The following is a 19,354-nucleotide window of genomic DNA, read 5'->3' as shown; positions in this document are numbered from 1 at the left end:
AAATACAACATCTTGTAGATTAAATACAAACATTTGAAGGAAATTCAAAACATGTGCAACTTACGTGAAGAAATTAGTTAGAATGAGAGCAAGTCTAAGTGTGAGGATAAATTTAAGAGATACACGCTGTAACACACAATCACTCACACATATAGATAAGAGTCGAACTTCAAATTTTAGTTGAGCGAGTCTTCACACAGAGGTATTAAAAATTGTGTTTGTAGTATTGACATAAGAGACATTGAACATTATGCAGATTGTGAGGTTGCGGCCTATAATCGAGAGTGTGTTAGGAGTTTCAATTAGACAAGAGATGAGTCATAAGTTGAAATGAGTTTGTATAAGGAGTTGTATAAATCAAAGTCTTATACTAGATTATTCCCAATGCTACGTGAGTGTCACTTTAGTAATGAACATAGACGTACGTTGGTTGACAACATATAAATAGTATATATTTACACATACAATTTTGATATGATGCACACTTATGTATCTAATAAGTGTTTGATATCTCAACGATACTCACATAAATATATAAAATAGGTGTGATTGTGTATATATGGCGTGCGTTGTGGAGAAAGTATTGACAAAATGGATGGAAATTCTAAAACAAATTGATTTATGCGTTGGCTTCTCAACTACAAACTACAAACTACAAACTAATCGCGCAACTGTTAGATACTTTCTCCCCAACGCACGCCACCGAAATAACCGGGCACGACTATCCCCATACGCCATAGACGCCTCCCGTAGCCGGTTAACACATGGTGACCACCTACCGGCTATCCCGGTATCTCTATCTTTTTCCACCAAAATCTTGCTACGTATGTTCCCTCTCCCTTCTATCCCAACTCCCGACACATCGCAATCATTGTTCTTGCTGGAGCTCTAGTTCTTCCATCTGATTTTTATCTCTACTTCCGCAGGTGTTCTTACTAGTCGATTGATTAATTATTGATTGCTTAATTTTTCTATCTCTCGCGATGAAATCCGCGATCGGATTAGAATTTGACTTTTCACGTTTATCGACTGTTATTGTATTATGTATGATCGCGGGTTCATGATTGTTAATAACCGTGGTCGGGATTCTTGAGACTCAATTATAGTTTGTCTATTTCTTGGAATTATGCCATACTCATGCAATTACTAGTTTACTACCACTCCTATTATTGGCAATAACTGATATTTCAAGCCTCTGGGAACTACATGTTGAATAGCAAATGGCTGGCTCTGTCTCTGGAGAGTTGGGGTTTTATGGTTTTAGTGGATTTTCACTGTATGGAGAAGTTATAGCTGAATTGTGTTTTTGCTGGCCATATGATTTTCAGAGCTTCATTCCATTTTTTTATTGGGTTTGTTCGTTACCAAGTTGTAGGCTGATGTTATCTTTGGTCTTTTAACATAAACATTGTCTGTTGGACTTGTAGTTGTTCGCATCTCTCTCTTTTTTCACTTAGAAAATTTGAAATTATGCTGACTGGTTGATAGATGAATTTCACGATTCATCTATCAACTGCCATTATGATAATATGTTTGGTGTTTGATTGTGCTATTTATTATTTGTGGCAGTGCACAAAAGGTTTAAAAATGGTTAGTTTTTAAAACGTGTACCATAGAATTTGTGGAGGTTGATATGATTCCCTTTACGTGAATGGAGTTTGTTTAAGTTATTTTCGATTAAAATACATAATTTCAAAGTTTTTAGCTGTTCCTGACTTGTATATATTTATTGAGAATGGAGTGATACATGAGAATATTGATTTTGAAGAAAATATAAGATCATTTTGAAGTCGATAAAAATAACTAGTTGCTTGGTGTTTAATGGATTTTTATTAAAGAACCCTATCAAGCATACTAGCAAAAGTCAAACCCAAAATAATATTTGGGTACTCTGTTCATTTGATTACAAATAAGTAATGTACATGATGCATACATTTAAGGTTCGGGTCATGTAGTCATTCATTTATATTTGTATAAATATTTTCATCTGGGAAATTGTTATCTGGAGTGTGAAGTGAAAATTTGGCGACTTTGTTTTGTTTATCTACATTGATTTTCTTTTCTCAACACTTCCCACCTCTAGAAATGTTGAATGAACTTTAATATTTCATAAAATGTTAAAAATTCTGCATCCTTCTCATGTCATGCACTTTTCAAAGTTTGAAGTCGGTACCATTTATGTTTCAATACTTTTTGCACCTTGACCATGTTTTCGACGCACTCACAAAATTGGGCTTGATTCTTCAGCTTATTTTGGGATAGAAAAAATGCTTATGACAATTTATATATCCATGTTTTCTTGGAACTGGAATATATGCTGCCTTAATGAGTTTGCCACAACATTATGTAAAATCATTACATAATTCCGCTACGAGACTCTCTAATGCTTTTAAGTTTTAGACATTTCTACTCCAACTAATATTTTTTTTGTACTTCATTACACCACGTGTTACAATCAGGGGATTTTGAAATTTAGTTCCCGTAGATGGAGAATAATGAAGAAGGGGGAGAGGAACCTGTGACTAGAGGAAATGAGTGGGAAGTTGTATCACTCACTGAATCTGCATATGGTGCTGCTCCTGGTCCGAAGGAGGATGACTCAGGCCACAATAGCCAGGTTAAGTTAAACAACGAGAATGAGGCTGAAACTTCTACTGCTATGTTCATGTCAGGTCATTTCATTTTCCCTCCAAGTCAGCATGAGAATCTGCCTTTGAAACCTGAAGATGTCGAGATACAAAATGAAATGGGCGGTAAAAATGATGTTTCTCAGTTGATTGTGGAGGAAGGGAAAAAATCTTATCTGAAGGATGAAGAAAACTTGAGTATCAAAGGATTGATGCCCGATGTATATTCTGGAACTCCGATATTTGATGAAAAAGGTAGCAGGTTACCTGTCAGGAGCTCAGACTTTAAAAAAGGCTTGGCCTATGACGAAGAGCAGAGCATTTACAGCAGTGCGACATTTAGTTCAGTGTACAGCGAAGCTGACCTTGTGGATTCTAATATGATTGAAGAGATTGGGAGGATGGATGATATGATTGAAGGTACTGACTGTGCATCAGATCCAAGCTTAAATAGTTTAGAGAAACCTGTTGATGGAAACAATTATGATGATTACAAACTTCCTTCTGAAACTTGGTGGAGAAGGCGAATTATTTCTTTGTATGCCAATGCAAAAGAGGCAAATACATTTTGGTCTATCTGCATTGCTGCGGCTGTTATGGGACTTGTGATTATTGGTCATCGGTGGCAGCAAGAGAGGTGGCAGACTTTGAACCTCAAGTGGCAGTCTGGTATTAAACATGAGGTAATGTTTTTCAGTCTGATGTGTGTATTGGCAATTTGGGACTTGTATTAAGAATCCATGTTCCTTGTGGCATTGTTGACTATCGTATATTATAGTTTTTTCCACACTGGAAAAAAGCTTGCACACGGGCAACTAAATTTTGCTTATTTCAATAGTAGACAAAAAGCCTTATATGATATGGAGCTTGTTATTTTTAATTGCTCATTCACAAGAACTCTCAAAGTCACACATGTTAGCCATCCCATGCAATTGCATTTTAACCTCAGTTACTCCCCTGCTCCTCTACTTGGACATAGACATTTTTAGTTTTATTCTCTTCGTTCGGTGTTTATTCATGTGTGTCGATCTTTCTGTCTTTTCATTTATATTTACCTGTTATCTATTTTCTCCGGGAAGAAAACTTTGATTCATGCAAGGATGTGAAGCTTTGATAACATACCAATCGATTTACTAATCCATTTCGACCCTACCATCTGATCAACTTTAAATTTTTATTGGAGAACTGTGAATCTCGTTGTGCTTTTATTTAATCACAATATTTTTTCTTTTTATTGTGATTCCCACAATAATGGTATTTATTACTTTTTATATCCTCATCGATCTTCCTTACCTGAACATAAATTGTGCAGAAACTTAAGGCCTAATCTTTGAAGTATTGATGTTTTTGGTTTCATAATTGATGCAATAATAGTGATGATTAAGCCTTAGTCTTCAAGGCTCTGGTTATTTACTGCCTGATATCATATGCATATAGCTTTATTATTTTGCTAAGTCGCTCCGATATTTTCTCTCATTTACAGAGAATGGGTACGATGCTTGGTCCAATGACTCGACTTAAAGATGTGATTGTTGGTGGTCACCGACGAGGTTCGCTTGTGAGGGGTAACAGTCCCATATAATAGTAAGATGATGACGATAATTTCACTGAAACAATAGGCATTGGAAGGCAGGGGAGTGGGTGTGATGTTATAGTTTATTCTCAAATTCGGTTATATGTTTTAAAGTCAAATTGACCAAGATTTTCTTAATTGTCATACGGATAATGCTTATCATAGCAGGCCAGAAAATAAGCTGAATGTGTAACTTAAAATTGTGTGGTGAAATCACTTTGTTACTTGTATGTATGTGTTTCTATTGAACTTCAAAGTTAATCCCTTATTTTGCTTATATCCGGGGGAGCTCATATTGAGCCCTTTAGCGCGAACTGGCGCCTGACACTCGAGGACTGGAGGTGATTGGAAGAGGTCAAGTCGTGTCTGTAATATCTCGCCATAATCTAGCAACGTCTTGAAATAAATGAAATTAGAGTTTTCTGGCGTAATGTCATTTTGAAAATCAGTGCAAGGGTCAATTGGAGCAAATGCAATACATATTACATTATATCGTGTTAGTACTGAATTTGACATTTTTATCATTTACTATTGCACAATAATATACGCCAAATGACAATTTCCCAAGTAACATGAAAATTGTCGGTGTTTATAACTCGATTGGTCGTGGAGCTGAAAGCTTTGTTGATTTGTTTCAAATTTCACAGGAATTTGAGAATTCCTTGTGCAGGTGAGAGCTTGTTTAATTTGTTGCTGATAAATACATATAAACCCTATTTTCCTGTATTCAAATAACAGGGAATTCAACGTATTCAAATAACAGGGAATTCAACCCTAACCATAATCCATGAAACAAGTTTCATATTAGAGATTTTTTAGTTGAAAGAAAAGACCAAATCAAAAATATTTTGAGCGTTTTATTCCAAAAAAGTTTTCAATAATAAACAAGACCAATATGATATTAATATACTTTCTTCAAAATTTTAACTCGTATGTACAAAATATTTTTAAATAAAATATATTATCCAAAATATGTAAAATCATGCTGTGTTGACCTAGAAGAAATTTTCTATTATATCTCAAAAAAATTATCCAATAGAACCTATGTAAAGAATAAAAATTACCCAATAGGATTGANGAGTAAGTGAGGTAGCTCGAAGTTGGGAATTGGTTTCATGCTTTACATCTGTTGTGATTTGAAGAGCTGTTTCGCTCTTTCCAAAGCCCTCTGTTTATCTATCTATTTATTTATTATGCTTTCTTTATTTTGTTTTGCGCACACATTCTGCGTGTGAGGAGGGCCGCAGCATTGCCTGAAGACAAACCTCCTCTCCGATTTTGAGATTCGGATGAACCCTAATTTTGTTACGCGGCAAATGCAAACGTAGAGGTGAAAATTTTGTCTTCTTCTCATTTCCTCGTGTTTTAATGTTTCGTAGTTTTTGTATTCCTATTATAATTTGTCGTCCTTTGTGATTGTAATCTGAATCCAGCTCGTGGAGCTGGATTTTGATTTTTGTTGATTTTGATTATAAAAATGTAGGGCTTACGAGGTGGATTTTTGGTTTGCTGAGCTTTTGGTTTTATATGTTTATTTTTGTAACCGGCGTGGATGAATTCGATGGGTCTATCCTATCTTTCGAGTGAAATTAATTCGTTTGCAAGTTGAATGCATGATCCGCTTATGCATGCGCGGCATTAATTGCTCTCAGATTACGTAACTAAATGAATGTGGTTTATGTCATGGCAATTTACGTTTATACACACTTGGAACTGGATCGCGCTCTCTCGAGTAGTGCGAACAAGGATTTGCTAGAAATGTTCCAAGAAATTATGATTTATTCGTGAGAGTGCATAATCTCCTAACAGCGGCTTTTAAGGTTAAAAGTTGCATGTGATTCTTACTATCTAAATCCTCTCTAAATTTTCATGTGAACCCAAGTACAAGCATTCGAACTTGGGCGATGTGAATGCGCGACGTGTTTTCCCTCATGCACGTGTATATTTTAGTTCTGTATGAAATAAAATCATACTCAATATTAAAGAGTCACTGTCACCATTACTTGGCCCGGAACTTAAAAGAGGTGGTGAGGAGGTCTATTTCAACTAATCTTCTTGTGAATCACTGATGATACTTTCCTTTTTAAGCTAGAAGTATGATTAAAGCTTTAGCTTGATACTGCAATTCTTTGATTTATTCTCATGACTATACATAGCGTGAGAGGATTCTTGTACTTTATTGCAATTATGTCACCCTGATGTACCACATATAGTTCCTTGACTATGTTTTCCTTTATTGTCGACCATACATTGATTGCTACTTGCTGTTCCATAGTAATTGTGCTTCATGATGTTTGGGAAACTATGTGATCTTCAAAGTGTCCCCCAAATCCTTTTTTCCTTGTACAAGAACTTTTTGGCATCAATTATTGAACTTGGTTCTGTAGGTTGGCATATTCTCCGTTCTGTTCAAAATTAGAAATTTTAAAATTCTGGCTTTGATATGCCAACCTTGAAAAATAATTATAATTCAAATGTATCAAAATGAGATACTCTCACATAATTCTTATCATCCTCCATGCTGCCTTATGTCGCACTCTACTGATCTGTATATGCCAATGTTTTCCAGGCATTTTTTTTTGTTTCACTGCATGGTCACAATTTTATTGAGTGTTATTTCATGAAGTACTAGAGTTTAATTTTGCTGCAAAAATGCATTTTGCAGTGAGAGAAGTTCAGTTGTTCCAAGAATTTATATCAAGGAGAAAAATGGGTGATGCTGTAGGGGCACAATCACCAAAAACGTTGTGCTGCAAACAGTTTGATGATTTGCATGACGATAGTTTTGAGGGATCCGTTGATGAGTATAGGATTTTTAGAGAGGTTTTTTTTGCATGCGACAGCAGTAGTAATAAGGGATTTGTTAATACCGATGCCATTAATTATGACTGTTGCTACATCAAGCCAGCAGATGTGTCACTTTGCTCAAATAGTGGTAAGTCATCACTGACCAGTCAAGAAGATATTGTAAAAGAGGATTTCACGAGGAAACCTCTGATAGAATGTCTCTTTGAGGACCTCACATCATCTATGCAAATTAATCACAAGGTGAAGGCATCAGTTGGGCATTTTCCAGATGAGAAACCTGATTTAGAAGACATCTTGATGACAGCAGTTCCTTCAGGAGGAATTGTTTCATGTTCATCTACGCAAAGTAATCATGAGGTGAAGTTATCAGTTGGACATTTGCCAGATGAGAAACCTGATTTAGAAGACATCTTGATAACAGAAACGCCTTCGGGAGGAATTGTTTCAGGTTTGTCCCAACAGGGTGGTGTTCCCTCTAATCACACTTTAAGATATCATGTAGTTGAATCATCTCGTCAAGGCATCACATCTTGTTGCTATCAGCTGAAGCAACATGTTGACCCGAGCAAAGAATGTCAAATTAATGATCTGGTTACCTGTGGCAATAGATTATCTACCTTAGATCAAAATGATAGGAAGGAAACCACAAGTCAAGCCGTCGCTTCGCCTATTTCTGAAGAGAGCCATGCAAGCAAGCTGCTAGTTATCCATCCATTTGTTTCTGTTGTTAACAAGTTGAAAACTCATCGACCATCTAAGCCAAAATGGAAAGACTCCTGCTTTTTGAGACTGGATGAAGAAGAGTTTGCAATGCCGACAGACATAAAAAACGACCCCCGTCCTCTTCTTCGGTATCACATCAATCGCTTGCTTAGAAAGGCAGGATGGGTAATTGGGAGGCGAAAACGGAACAGTAAATATAATGGGGTTGGAGAATATGTTTACAAATCCCCAGGGGGGAGACCATTTCGTGAATTTCACAGGGCTTGGTATTTGTGTGGTGAAAGTTTGTTGGCAGATGCCACTGATTATATGCAGAAGAGTGATTGCATGCAGTGGACTGATATGACTGGGTTGTGGACCGACTTATCTACTACAGTTAAAGAGATTGACGAGAAACTAAATCTTTTAGAAACTACTTCTGCTATGACTCATTTATGGTTTCTTCTGGATCCTTTTGCAAAAGTAGTGTTCATTGACAAGACAATTCGCTTGCTGAAAGAAGGGATTACAGTCAAAGCAGAAAGAAGTTTATTGATCTCACCAGATGCTGAGCCTGCTTCTAAATACAGAAAAATTTCTAGATTGGAGGCAAGTGGTCATCGTCAGTGTATCAGGCAAGATTTTGGAGATGATAGCACTTGTGATCAACTTGGCATCCGTCTGTTTGATGTTCCAATTGAAAATGTGCCTGAATTACTTGGAGGACCTCAGACAGTTTTCCCCCTTGAAGATAACATCACAAGTTCTCCAAGCTTTTACCTAGATAAATCTGAGCGAGAAGGTAGGTTTGGCTATATTAAAAAGGCTCATAAGAAATCACGAAAAATATCTGAAATGAGATTGACTGGAAATCATTTTGGTATGAGAGCCAATTACCCTGAAGCTAAAATGAATGAATATAGATTTGGATCTGAGAAATCTAAAACATGTGGTCTAAATGATAATGATCTCTTAATTTCGGCCATTATAAAATCTAAAAAATCGAGACCCATGAAGAAATGGTCCTCACGCAAACCCAAACCTCTGAGAAAGCGCAAGACTCCCAAAGGCAGCTGCAGGTTACTTCCAAGGAACCTTAGCAAGGGTTCAAAGCTTACCCTGGAAGGAAAATGGTCTGCTTTTGAATCAAGAACAGTATTATCTTGGTTAATTCACTTTGGTGTTGTTTCTCTGAATGAAATAATTCAGTACCGGAATCTGAAAAATGACACCATAATAAAAGATGGTTTAATCAGCAGGGATGGGATTGTATGCAGGTGTTGTGATAAGTTGCTTTCCATCTCTGAGTTCAAGAGTCATTGTGGTTTCAAGTTAAATCGTCCTTGTGTGAATCTTTTTATGGAGTCTGGGAAGCCGTTAACCTTATGCCATCTTGAGGCCTGGTCACTTGAGTACGAGTCAAGACAAAAGACTCCTCAAACTGGTCAAGTTGATGAAATGGATCAAAATGATGATAGCTGTGGCCGTTGCGGTGATGTCGGTGAATTGATATGTTGTGATAACTGTCCCTCTGCATTTCATCAGACATGCTTGTTTGAACAGGTTTGTCTTTGTTGAATGCCATCTATTTTTTTTCCTTTTGTGACAATCAAATATTTTTGGATATTTTAACAACCAAAATTTTCGTGCAAACCTCTTCCTAGGACTTGAATATGGATTCTTTAATAATTGCATGAATTGGTGGTAGAGGACAGTTTGTTTTTCCTAATTAAACTCTAGTTGCATTTTTTTTCCCTCGTGTCAAGACCAGCTGTAGACTATGAGGTTTGTTCTGAACTTAAGCCCAGTCTGCCAGATGGAATGGATTAATTTACCACTTGGTTGGCAAACCAAGCACTGTCTCAAAATTTCTTTAATCTTGGCCTTGATCTCATGCATATTACCAACCAATTATTCTACTCACTGTAGTTGGTTTACTTAAGTGGTTACCATGCCTCAAATGTCTAATTATGCTCCCTGTTAAATTGATTTAATATACTGAATTTTGAAATGGCAATTGGTTACTGATGCAGCCTGATATAGCTAGCATGTTATACAGGTTTCTGTGGATATGTTGAGTCGAATGGATTTTAAAAAAAAATGTTTGGCTTCTAATTAGAGACGATCATTTTTTTAGAGTGACATGTTGAGATTATAAGCAATTGACTACGTTGAGATGTGTTGATGTAACGACATGGCACCTCCAGTAGTTTACTTCAGCTTCTACTGGATTCTTTCCATTGAATTGAAATTTTGATATGTAGCATGTTGAATACTTGGTAATTTTGTTCAAACTTCATGGTTCTTCTCAAATTTTGCTCTTGCTATTTGTTAATAATGTCCAACTTTTTCTTTTCTGTTTACCTACCAAAATCAGTTGAAAAGGAAGAGAAGTTTCATATCATTTGTGTTGGAAACCGTTACAACCTCCTACCGGTGGGAAGACAAGGACAAAAATAAAAATCTAAGTTAGCAATTTGTTAATGAATCCTAGAAAAAGTTGTTCGCATCGTTGTCACATTTTTGTGGCTCCAAATCATTGTATTTCATACTCGAGAACTTTTTTATGAGTTAAGAAATATTATTGGTTTTATTATCTTTCACTCTATTAAGCTCAAAATATTTGAGAAGAAAGTGTAGTATTTCGAAAAAAATATGGTATTTGGAGATTAATTTGAAAGTTGATATGTAATAAAATAACTGAATGAAGAGTATGAACTATGAAATAAATGAGGTTTGTTTGAAAAATTCAATAAGAAAGATGTGTGAGTATATAATAATTTAATTTTGAATGTTTGATTTGAAGTGGCAGATGATGATTTGACTGAATATTTTGAAGAGAAATGGAGCTGAATTTTTTAAAATTCTTCGTTATTTTTTTTATGCGTGTGTGGAGTTTAGTTTTGAGGTGCTTCTGATGTAATGTCGTTGATGCCTATTTTGGAAAATGTTTCTATTTTAACATAAGACTTTCTTTCTGGTTATCAGCAGTTAGGCTTTTGCTGTTGGATGCAAAACTGTTCTTCCAACATAAAAAATCTGCACTATATAAGATCTGGAAGCCCAATATCTTCACTTGATTGAGAACATTTTCTGACTTGGAATGAATTTGCATTATCTGCTATTGGCACAAAAATGAGGCACTGATCAGATTCCCTTTGGTTTTTGGGTTGGTCACTGATGTACATATTAACGGACTCAGTGCCCAAACATATGCGGTGAATTTGGGTTTTTCTAGCAAATGCTATGCTGAATTTTTTGCTAGTCAAAGTAACATGATTCATCTTGGCATATGTCTGCAATAAAATGATCTGCTACTTTTTTCTTTGTGTAATAATTCATCAACTTGTGTGGTTTCTACCATTCCTCAATTTTTTTTCCAAAGGTTCAAACCTGAAACTGAGTGGAATGACTATTCATGTGTCTCTTTCCTAATAAGGAGCAAGCATGTCCTGAATCTGCTGGCTTCTGGCCTCTCTAAGCAGCGACCAGTGGCCTGAGGGATACTTTTGGATCCTGATTTGTACGCTGCTTGACTGTATGGAAATAAACTCATGTGCGAATGATCTGCTTTTTTCAGGAGCTTCCTGAGGGAAGCTGGTATTGTCCACAATGTCGTTGCCAAATTTGTGGTGATGCAGTTAGTGATAAAGAACCTTCGAAATTGCACAGGGCTCTGAACTGCTCTCAGTGTGAGCATAAATGTAAGTTCCATCTGGATTTGTTAAATATTTTTGTAATATCATATGTTCTGCAATGAAGATCTTGATATTTGATCATCAGTTGTTGTAATCTTAGTGCTTTCTTGAACTTTCATGTAACAGACGCATAAAATTAATTTGCTTTAGTATATTATGTTGATTCGTAGCTTGTAGCATCTTTTTCTGCTCTCCTCTCATGTAAATCCCAGGTTTTTGTTTCTTTGCCAGTTAATATTATAGTCTAATCATTTAATACCTGCAAACAGATCATGAAACATGCATGGACGGGAAGGGCAAGGAAATTGGATTGGACTCAGATACCTGGTTTTGTAGTGAAAGTTGTTACAAGGTATATGTTATACTTCTTATAATCATAATCTGATTATCTTTAAGCGGGTACATAACATGTATTGCACACACTTATCCACATTTTTGTTAGGTCTTTTGCTTTTTGGTTGCCTAAATGTGACGTTACCAATAAGTGCACTACGATAAGTTGCAATGTAATCAGAATTAAATTTGAGTCATTCCCACATGGACTATCATTTAATTACTAGGATAATATTTAAATAGCTTAAGTGAGACAAAATTATTAAGTTGGAAATTATGGTTTTGCTAACTAAATTGAATAAATTGAAACTAGTATTTTCTAAAAATCAGAGAAAACAAGAGTTTGAATAGTCAAAAATTTCATATCAAAAAACGATTAAGCTACTGCCTTTACCTAACTATGTAATGCTTGCCACATATTCAAAATAATCAAACCTCTAGATATTGCTCAATTTACAACAAAATTTCCAAATTTATTTATTAGTCTTTTTTTAGATTTAAATTTTAACTAGCTAAAAACACATCAGCTCACATTAAAATCAATTGTCATTTAAAGCCATGCATACCAAAAAAATTAAATTCTATATCTACTCAATTTTGTTAAGTGTTATTTGGTATTTTAAAGATATGTTTAATCAATTCCTTTCAAAATAATAATTGTAATTGGTTTGCTTATCCACACACGATATTAAACCAATATACATTGTGGGGTGGGGAGACTTGAACTTACCGCCCCTCTCTCTTAAATAGAAGAGGTTGTGCCATCAACCCAAGAGGCTTTTAGCAAACAAAGATGATATTCGATTAAATATAAACCCATGTTCATAACATAAGGTAGTTTGACCCTAACATGACGTCATGACCTTAGTCAAATAGAATTTACTCCATAAATATGGGAAAAAATAAATGAAAAACTATTTGGAAACATCACAATCAATTCAGAAAACTAAAAAAAATCGCAGGCTCCATTTGGACAAGTGCTTATAAAACGTTTTTATAAAATTGTTTTTCACAAAAATTTTATAAAAGATTTTAAATGTCATTTTAAGAATAAATATGAGTTTGAACAACCATTCTATAAAAATGTTTTTACTGTTAAAAATATTTTAAAAGTTCTAAAAACATTAGAAAAACACCTCTCAATCATTCTTTAAAAGTTATATTTGGAGAACATTTTTTTAAAAAATATTTTCATAAATTTTTTACAAAAATCTTGTCGAAACACATAATTTAAGTTTTTTCACTTATAAAACACTGGAAACGTTTTTAAAGTACTTGTCCAAACATAGACTCAGTTTTTGAGTGCTTATTATCCTCGAAAATCCAAACTGAGTGCTTATTATCCCTGAAAATCCTTGCTACAGATTGCTTTTTCAGCCTTGAACTCTTGCCTCAAAGCCCAACTGTCAATCTCAAAGTCATAAAAAGAAAGTCCAATAATTCCATCTGTATTTCTAATTTTTTCCGAAATGAAATTCTGATATCGGAAGAATCTTGCAAGAATATTATTCCTTTAAAAATTTCAGATTTTTTGCATTTGGAACATACTGACCCGTGTTGGGTCCGTGCTTGCTTTTTTTTTATACATGCATCAGCCTCTGCCTCGGTGTTCTTCTTTCTTCAATTCTTGCGCATGCACAGACGAACCTTGGACCAAATCATGGTCCATGGTGTTGCTTTGTGCTCAACTCTAAATTGCTTACACATGTCCATTTTTTCTTTGGTAAGCTCCTTCGTGCAAAATTTGCATAGGCCTCATGGACCCCACACGCACCATTCTCATGGGTCCATGTATTTCTTTGTTCATTCTTGCCTGATGCAGGGTCCATTATGTCAAAGTAAGTCTACTTTAGAATTAAATTTGAAATCGTAGAATATGGGCAGCTGCCATAATGTCAAATCCAGTGTACTTTATCCAGTGAGCTCCCTTTCATGCCAAATCCAATGCACTTTCTCTATCAGTTTGATATCATTCTTGGTTCTTCCTTGAAGTTCCATTTGAGAAAGAAGCTTCGACTCTTTGTTTTGGGACTTGTGCTTTTAATTGCTCGCAAAATAAGTTTTAATTATCAATGCAGGTTTACTCAAGTCTTCGGTCCAGTGTTGGGTTGATGAATCTTCTTTCTGATGGATTCTCTTGGACTTTTCTGCGGTGCATTCCTGGTGATGAGAAAGATCATTCTGCACAGCATGTTGTTGCTTTGAAGGCAGAATGCAATTCAAAATTGGCTGTTGCTATCACCATTTTAGAGGAATGCTTTCTTCCAATGGTGGATGCAAAAACAGGCATAGACATGATACCTCAAGTAATATACAATTGGGGGTAAATATTAATACTGAGCATGCAATTTCGCCAGAATATCATTTTAATTTTTCTCCCTCTCCTATCACCTGCCTAGAAAACTTATATTTCTTGGATATGGATCTTTGGTCAATTATGAGACTGATATTTTTAAAATACCTTACGTAGTAAAATCAGAGTTTCAGAATGATCGTGTTTTCCCATCCATCTTACTGCATTCAGCTAGCAGTATTTCCTTTCCCTTTTCGATCACATTAGGTGTTGTATCTATTAGTTTTTCTCCTCTATAAAAAGAAAAGAAAAAAGAACCATGTTTACAATCTTTGAAATGTTTTAGTTAACCCATTCCTTCTTTGGATGGCAAATTTTGCAGTATGACATACAAAATAAGAATATATTTTTGTATATTAATATATCTAAAAAATTAATAACAATATTTTTATATGTTTAAAAAATGTAAAAAAGAATTAAAATTAATAAAATAAAAACTTGTGAGCTGACCCTGAGCCTTTGAGTTCATAAAATTGAGCTTGAGCTCAAATTAGGGTTTAGTCAAGCTAGTTCAAGTCATTGCACACCCCTACTGCACGGGCATTTTCACTTCGAAAATATTGCTTTGTGCTTGGTAAATAAAGAGAGTGCCTGCTTTGTTACCTGTGAACCCAATAGTTGATGCAGTTTTTGAATTTGTCACTAAGCTTTTCTGTTGTTCTACCATCATATTCGTGATGTAAGATGTGATACTTTTAGCGTTGAACTATTTTCCAGACTTTTATTAATTCTGAACACAGTGAACGTTGTCTTTTGGATGATACTGAGACTAACCTTTTCCTAAATGATTTATGGTGGCACACCTCCAGTTTTCCTTGTCAGATACCTTGAGAATTCTTGGGAATGATGTACTGAAAGCCCATGACCTTTTTTTTCTTTCAGATCACAATTTGCACGTTTGAACTATAGTGGCTTTTATACCGTGATCTTGGAGAAAGATGATGTTGTACTGTCAGTAGCATCCATCAGGTAAAATTTTTATGATGGCAACTTAATATTTGATGTGGAGCATAAGTCAAAACGACTCCAAATCTAATTTATGTGTAGATATAAAAAAAGATTAGAGTTGATCTGAATTGATTTGATATTGTTGGAAATTTAACTCAATCCGTAATATCAGCCGACTATGTTTTGAAGATGAGAACTAAAATCATATCCTTAATTCTAAAGATTAGTCTCCTTCTTAGTGATATTTTCTCTTAAATTAATGGAAGATATAAGTCTATAAAATATGTAATTCTCAGTTCATACATAGTCAACTGAAAAGGCGAAAATAAGAGAGTAACGGAAAGAGCCAAACATCAACAGCTGCCTTAGCCACTCGATTATGTGTCTGTGGTGGCACTAGAAACATAGTATTTCAGCCACCAGACCAAAAATATATTTCTTCAACGAATTCGTTTTTTATTTTTCAATAAAAAATAAAACACAAATAAATATAAGCCATTCTAGTGTACTACAGCCACAGGCCATTGTCTTTCAGCACTCATGGCTGTGCCACTAATTTGTAACTTGTGAGGCCAAGATCCAAAAATAATAATTTGCCCTTTGCTTTCTCTCTGTTTGAGGAAAGGGAATTGTATTTAGAAAATGATTGTTCAATATGTTGGAGCAATCAGGCCGCTTGCACCATCATAGCCCCACCATAAATTTCACGCTAACTTGAGTTTCATCATCTTTTATTGTCAACTCCAATTTACCTTACCATTTAAGACAAACGACATGAAGGTCCGATCCCTATCATGGAAGAGTGATCACCAAATGGGACTAGTAGCATGAAGCATCGTCAATCCATCGTGTAGATGGATCCCCGTTGATGATCAAGTATCACAAAGCACTTCTCAGAATGTTGATGCCTTCTATGCTAATGGTTGGGTGTGGCAAAACGGCAAAGAAGTTTGTGGTGCAATCAATTGTTATAGGGTAACCATCGGTGCCCTGAAAAAATTTGAACAAAGTGTATGCTGGTTTGACGGAGTGATTGCTTCGAAGAAAATATAATCATTTAACTTTGTCTGAACTTGAAGCATTATATGCTTCAGATAGAGCGCAGTGTTGGAAAATTAAATCGATCCGAATTGCAGTCAATTAAAATTTGAATTTAGGGACTAAAATCATGCCATTAATTTTGGCCTGTATATCATTGGCGATATATTCTAGGATTAGTTTCCTTCCTTGTGATGTCTCCTCCTAATTTAATGGAAGATGTAAGCCTAGAAATAATGCAATACTTGATTCATAAATAATTAATGTAAAAATTAAGTCTCTCACATTTTTTTCACAGGTACGATCAGGATTCGAGGTTAATCTTCCATTATTTTCATTTATCAGTAATTATTTACATTTGTCTTGTTTCCATTTATTTCTATGTAAAAGAAAATAAACTGCCTACATTTTTCCTACTGGAAAACAGATATTTTAATTATTGAAATTGTGGAGATTGTCTCCTTGCTCTATCTTTTCTCTCCTCGTCCTACATCTTTTCCTCCCCCTGTCCCCCTGTCCCCCTCTTTTGTCCCTCTCTTCGGCTCTTTCTACATCAACTCGTCTTTAAGATGACATTTTGTGTCAATTTTTTTAAAAAAGATGACATTTTGTATCTTATGTTGCACGCGCTGAAAGACTTTCACCAAACTATTTCAGGAGTTAGATCAACTTGCAGAACTAGATCTCTCCATCATCGATCATGTTTTTTTTATAGAAATTTTTTTAATCTGGTTTGCAGTTAACTAGATTGTTTCTGCATTCTCATAATGAATATCAACCAGTGTCCTTTTTCCAGTCTAATGTGACGGATTCAATACCTCATGTTTGTTGGTTCTATAGATGTCCCCAATAGCAAGTATCTAGAACTGCCTACCTTTATGCATTTGGTGCAAACTAAATATTTTACGCTACAACTTTCACTGCAGTTCTTATTTTAATACAAGCTTTTTGGCTTGACATAGAATCCATGGAGTGAAAGTTGCAGAATTGCCTCTAGTTGCGACCTGTAACAAATATCGTCGCCAAGGAATGTGTCGCCGCCTTATCAGTTCTATTGAAGAGGTGACTTATCAATATTTCACTTTATGTTCTTAACAAATTGCAATTATGATTTGTAGGTCTGTCACATGACCAAAAATATTATTCTGATGGCTATGTTTCTTCTCAAAGTGTGTGATGAAAATGGATTCAAACACTTTTTTCTAATTCTGAATGACAGTATTCTGCACTGACTTGCCCTGTGAGTGCATATGAGCAAAGTTTGAATCTGTTTCTTTTACGTAGTAACCTTTACATGTATAATTAATTTGATACATTCTACTTTTTGGATAAGTACGACTTTTTAATCCTTTCTCTATCATTGTTGACCTTTTAATCCTATTGCTTCAATGTAATTAGTTCTTAAATTGTGGGTTTAGATGCTGAAATCTTTGAAAGTTGAGATGCTTGTTGTATCTGCAATTCCCACTTTAGTGGAGACGTGGACAGTTGGGTTTGGCTTCCAACCTTTGAAAGAGGAGGAGAAGAGAAGTCTTAGTGAAACTAACATGATGGTTTTTCCTGGAGCAGTATGGTTGAAGAAGCCTTTGTATCAGAACCATGGGTTGGATGAAAAAAATGGTGAGCTTCTCTCGGTTCATTTTGTGTATTGTTGTCTCTTAGTGCAAGAAAGGGGAAGGGTACTGACTGCAAAACTGTCCTCGCTTCTTCTTAAATTAGCCTACGGACTTGTGTATATAAATATTTATATATTTTACATGTACAAAAATATAAATTCACACTCTCCCGTAAATATCGTGTGTGTAAGTTTCGTTAACCCCAGTGTGACATATTTGGTTCCACTACTGCTTCATTATGTTTTTCTTAAAGTCTCCACAGTCCCATTCATCCCCCCAAATGTATTAAACAGTCTTCTTTCTGAATTAGGGCTGCAAGATGCATCAACTTCGGAGTTGACTGCACTGGGAGCTTTTGAAGGAGACGTACTTACCCCAGAGCATGATCATCTTTCTGATGGTAGCTTGTATGTTCATGAAACCGATATCAAAACAAGAATCTGCAACGGTGAGCTAGAGAACATGCAATCTACTGAAGTGCAAAGTAATCGGATATTTCAAATGTATCCAACTAAGCTCTCATTTGATGAAAAAGAACCTGCAATTCCAGATTGTAATGCAATTCCAGATTGTAATTCATTTGCACAAGAAAACACTGCGATGACAGGAACCAAGAACGGTGATCCTGAGAATGTGGGAACTGCTGAAGAGATCGAGTCTTATGGGTTTCTAAATCAAGCGTATGAACAAGAGAGTGGACAACTATATGATCATAACTTTTCTGTTGAAGAATCAAATACCACGACAAAAACACCATTCCACATGGTGCTATCCGATGAAGAACATCATTTTGGCCTTCTTCAAAATGGATGCTCCAAAGATTTTTCCGATGTGCAGGATTGTGGCTTTTTTCGGGACCGAGGTTTAAACCCTTCCTCAGATCAATTAGGTTCCTCGTCATAGGGTAGCCAAGTTAAAGTAATTTTCCATGCAGAGCATACTGAAAGACAGAAACAGTTTGCCATCCCCGTGGAGAACAATGCATTATTATAATAGAATAGATGACGAAATTTATTAGCATCTCATCTGAACCCAAAATGATTTCTGGTTTCTCGTCATCCTGTTTCAAGTGAGCAGTTTGTTTCTACTCGGCTCGAAGATGAGTTCAAATATGCAACTGTGAAGGATAGTATTAGGATCGTGAAGTATTGAATTCGCTATGTAATGTAACTATACTACTGTAGGATGAAATCCCAGTTAGATTTTAAATTAGCAGATTAATTTTCTGATTTGTCGTTCTGATGTCAATCCATTTTTTATTTTCCTTCTGTTCGGTCGTGTTGAATATTTAACTATACTTATAAAATATGTGAAATATTTCCCAAAATCTTTTCAAAAAGAAAAAAAAAAATTACAATATTCCTAATAAATCGATAAGATCTTATAAAATCATGTCTACTTAACTTTTAAGAGAGTATGGCTTTTTATTCAAAGTAATCTCAATACTTATTTTTGTATCCCGAATTGTTTTCATATCTTTTTTCTCGCTAGAAATAGTCTTTTTTCATGGCTTTATTATTCAAAGTAATAGCCTTTTCGATATTTTTATTTGATAGGTTTTATTCAAATATTCTAAAATTTTAATTACAAAATTAAGTTTTTTATATATTCATAAATTTTTTTAAAAATATAATATATTTAAAACGAGCTCTAAATTA

General features: G+C 35.1%; 2 protein-coding genes across 5 annotated transcripts; both read left to right on the top strand.

The window, feature by feature from the left end:
* The first annotated feature begins 653 nt into the window (after nt 1-653).
* LOC140987890 (ATG8-interacting protein 2-like) lies at nt 654-4,479 on the top strand. 2 transcript variants are annotated; one of them, XM_073456619.1, is made up of 3 exons: nt 654-926; nt 2,477-3,310; nt 4,111-4,479. In XM_073456619.1, exons 2-3 carry the CDS (start codon nt 2,486-2,488, stop codon nt 4,207-4,209), a joined length of 924 nt encoding a protein of 307 aa, XP_073312720.1. In that variant the 5' UTR covers nt 654-926; nt 2,477-2,485; the 3' UTR covers nt 4,210-4,479. The 2 variants fall into 2 exon arrangements, with proteins under 2 accessions (XP_073312720.1, XP_073312718.1); XM_073456617.1 differs by having other exon boundaries at nt 655-926; nt 2,460-3,310.
* Nucleotides 4,480-5,280: 801 nt separating this feature from the next.
* Nucleotides 5,281-18,944, top strand: LOC140988222 (increased DNA methylation 1). 3 transcript variants are annotated; one of them, XM_073457216.1, is made up of 10 exons: nt 5,281-5,530; nt 5,684-5,857; nt 6,866-9,273; nt 11,291-11,414; nt 11,678-11,760; nt 13,820-14,064; nt 14,977-15,063; nt 17,043-17,142; nt 17,499-17,700; nt 18,007-18,944. In XM_073457216.1, exons 3-10 carry the CDS (start codon nt 6,910-6,912, stop codon nt 18,597-18,599), a joined length of 3,798 nt encoding a protein of 1,265 aa, XP_073313317.1. In that variant the 5' UTR covers nt 5,281-5,530; nt 5,684-5,857; nt 6,866-6,909; the 3' UTR covers nt 18,600-18,944. The 3 variants fall into 3 exon arrangements, with proteins under 3 accessions (XP_073313317.1, XP_073313316.1, XP_073313318.1); XM_073457215.1 differs by lacking the exon at nt 5,684-5,857; XM_073457217.1 differs by lacking the exons at nt 5,281-5,530; nt 5,684-5,857 and adding an exon at nt 5,881-6,020.
* The last annotated feature ends 410 nt before the right edge of the window (nt 18,945-19,354 follow it).

This window comes from Primulina huaijiensis, chromosome 11, assembly GCF_012295235.1.
Source record: "Primulina huaijiensis isolate GDHJ02 chromosome 11, ASM1229523v2, whole genome shotgun sequence".
NCBI classification, from domain to species: Eukaryota; Viridiplantae; Streptophyta; class Magnoliopsida; order Lamiales; family Gesneriaceae; genus Primulina; species Primulina huaijiensis.
The sequence above is the reverse complement of the archived record's forward strand: the minus strand, read 5'-3'. Positions and strand labels throughout refer to the sequence as shown.

Coding starts and splice junctions, on each gene's coding strand:
- LOC140987890 (XM_073456619.1), top strand. CDS start 2,486: ATGGAGAATAATGAAGAAGGGGGAGAGGAACCTGTGACTAGAGGAAAT. Junction 3,311..4,110: donor AGTCTGGTATTAAACATGAG/GTAATGTTTTTC, acceptor TCTCATTTACAG/AGAATGGGTACGATGCTTGG.
- LOC140988222 (XM_073457215.1), top strand. CDS start 6,910: ATGGGTGATGCTGTAGGGGCACAATCACCAAAAACGTTGTGCTGCAAA. Junction 11,415..11,677: donor CTCTCAGTGTGAGCATAAAT/GTAAGTTCCATC, acceptor ACCTGCAAACAG/ATCATGAAACATGCATGGAC. Junction 14,065..14,976: donor CAAGTAATATACAATTGGGG/GTAAATATTAAT, acceptor TTTTTCTTTCAG/ATCACAATTTGCACGTTTGA.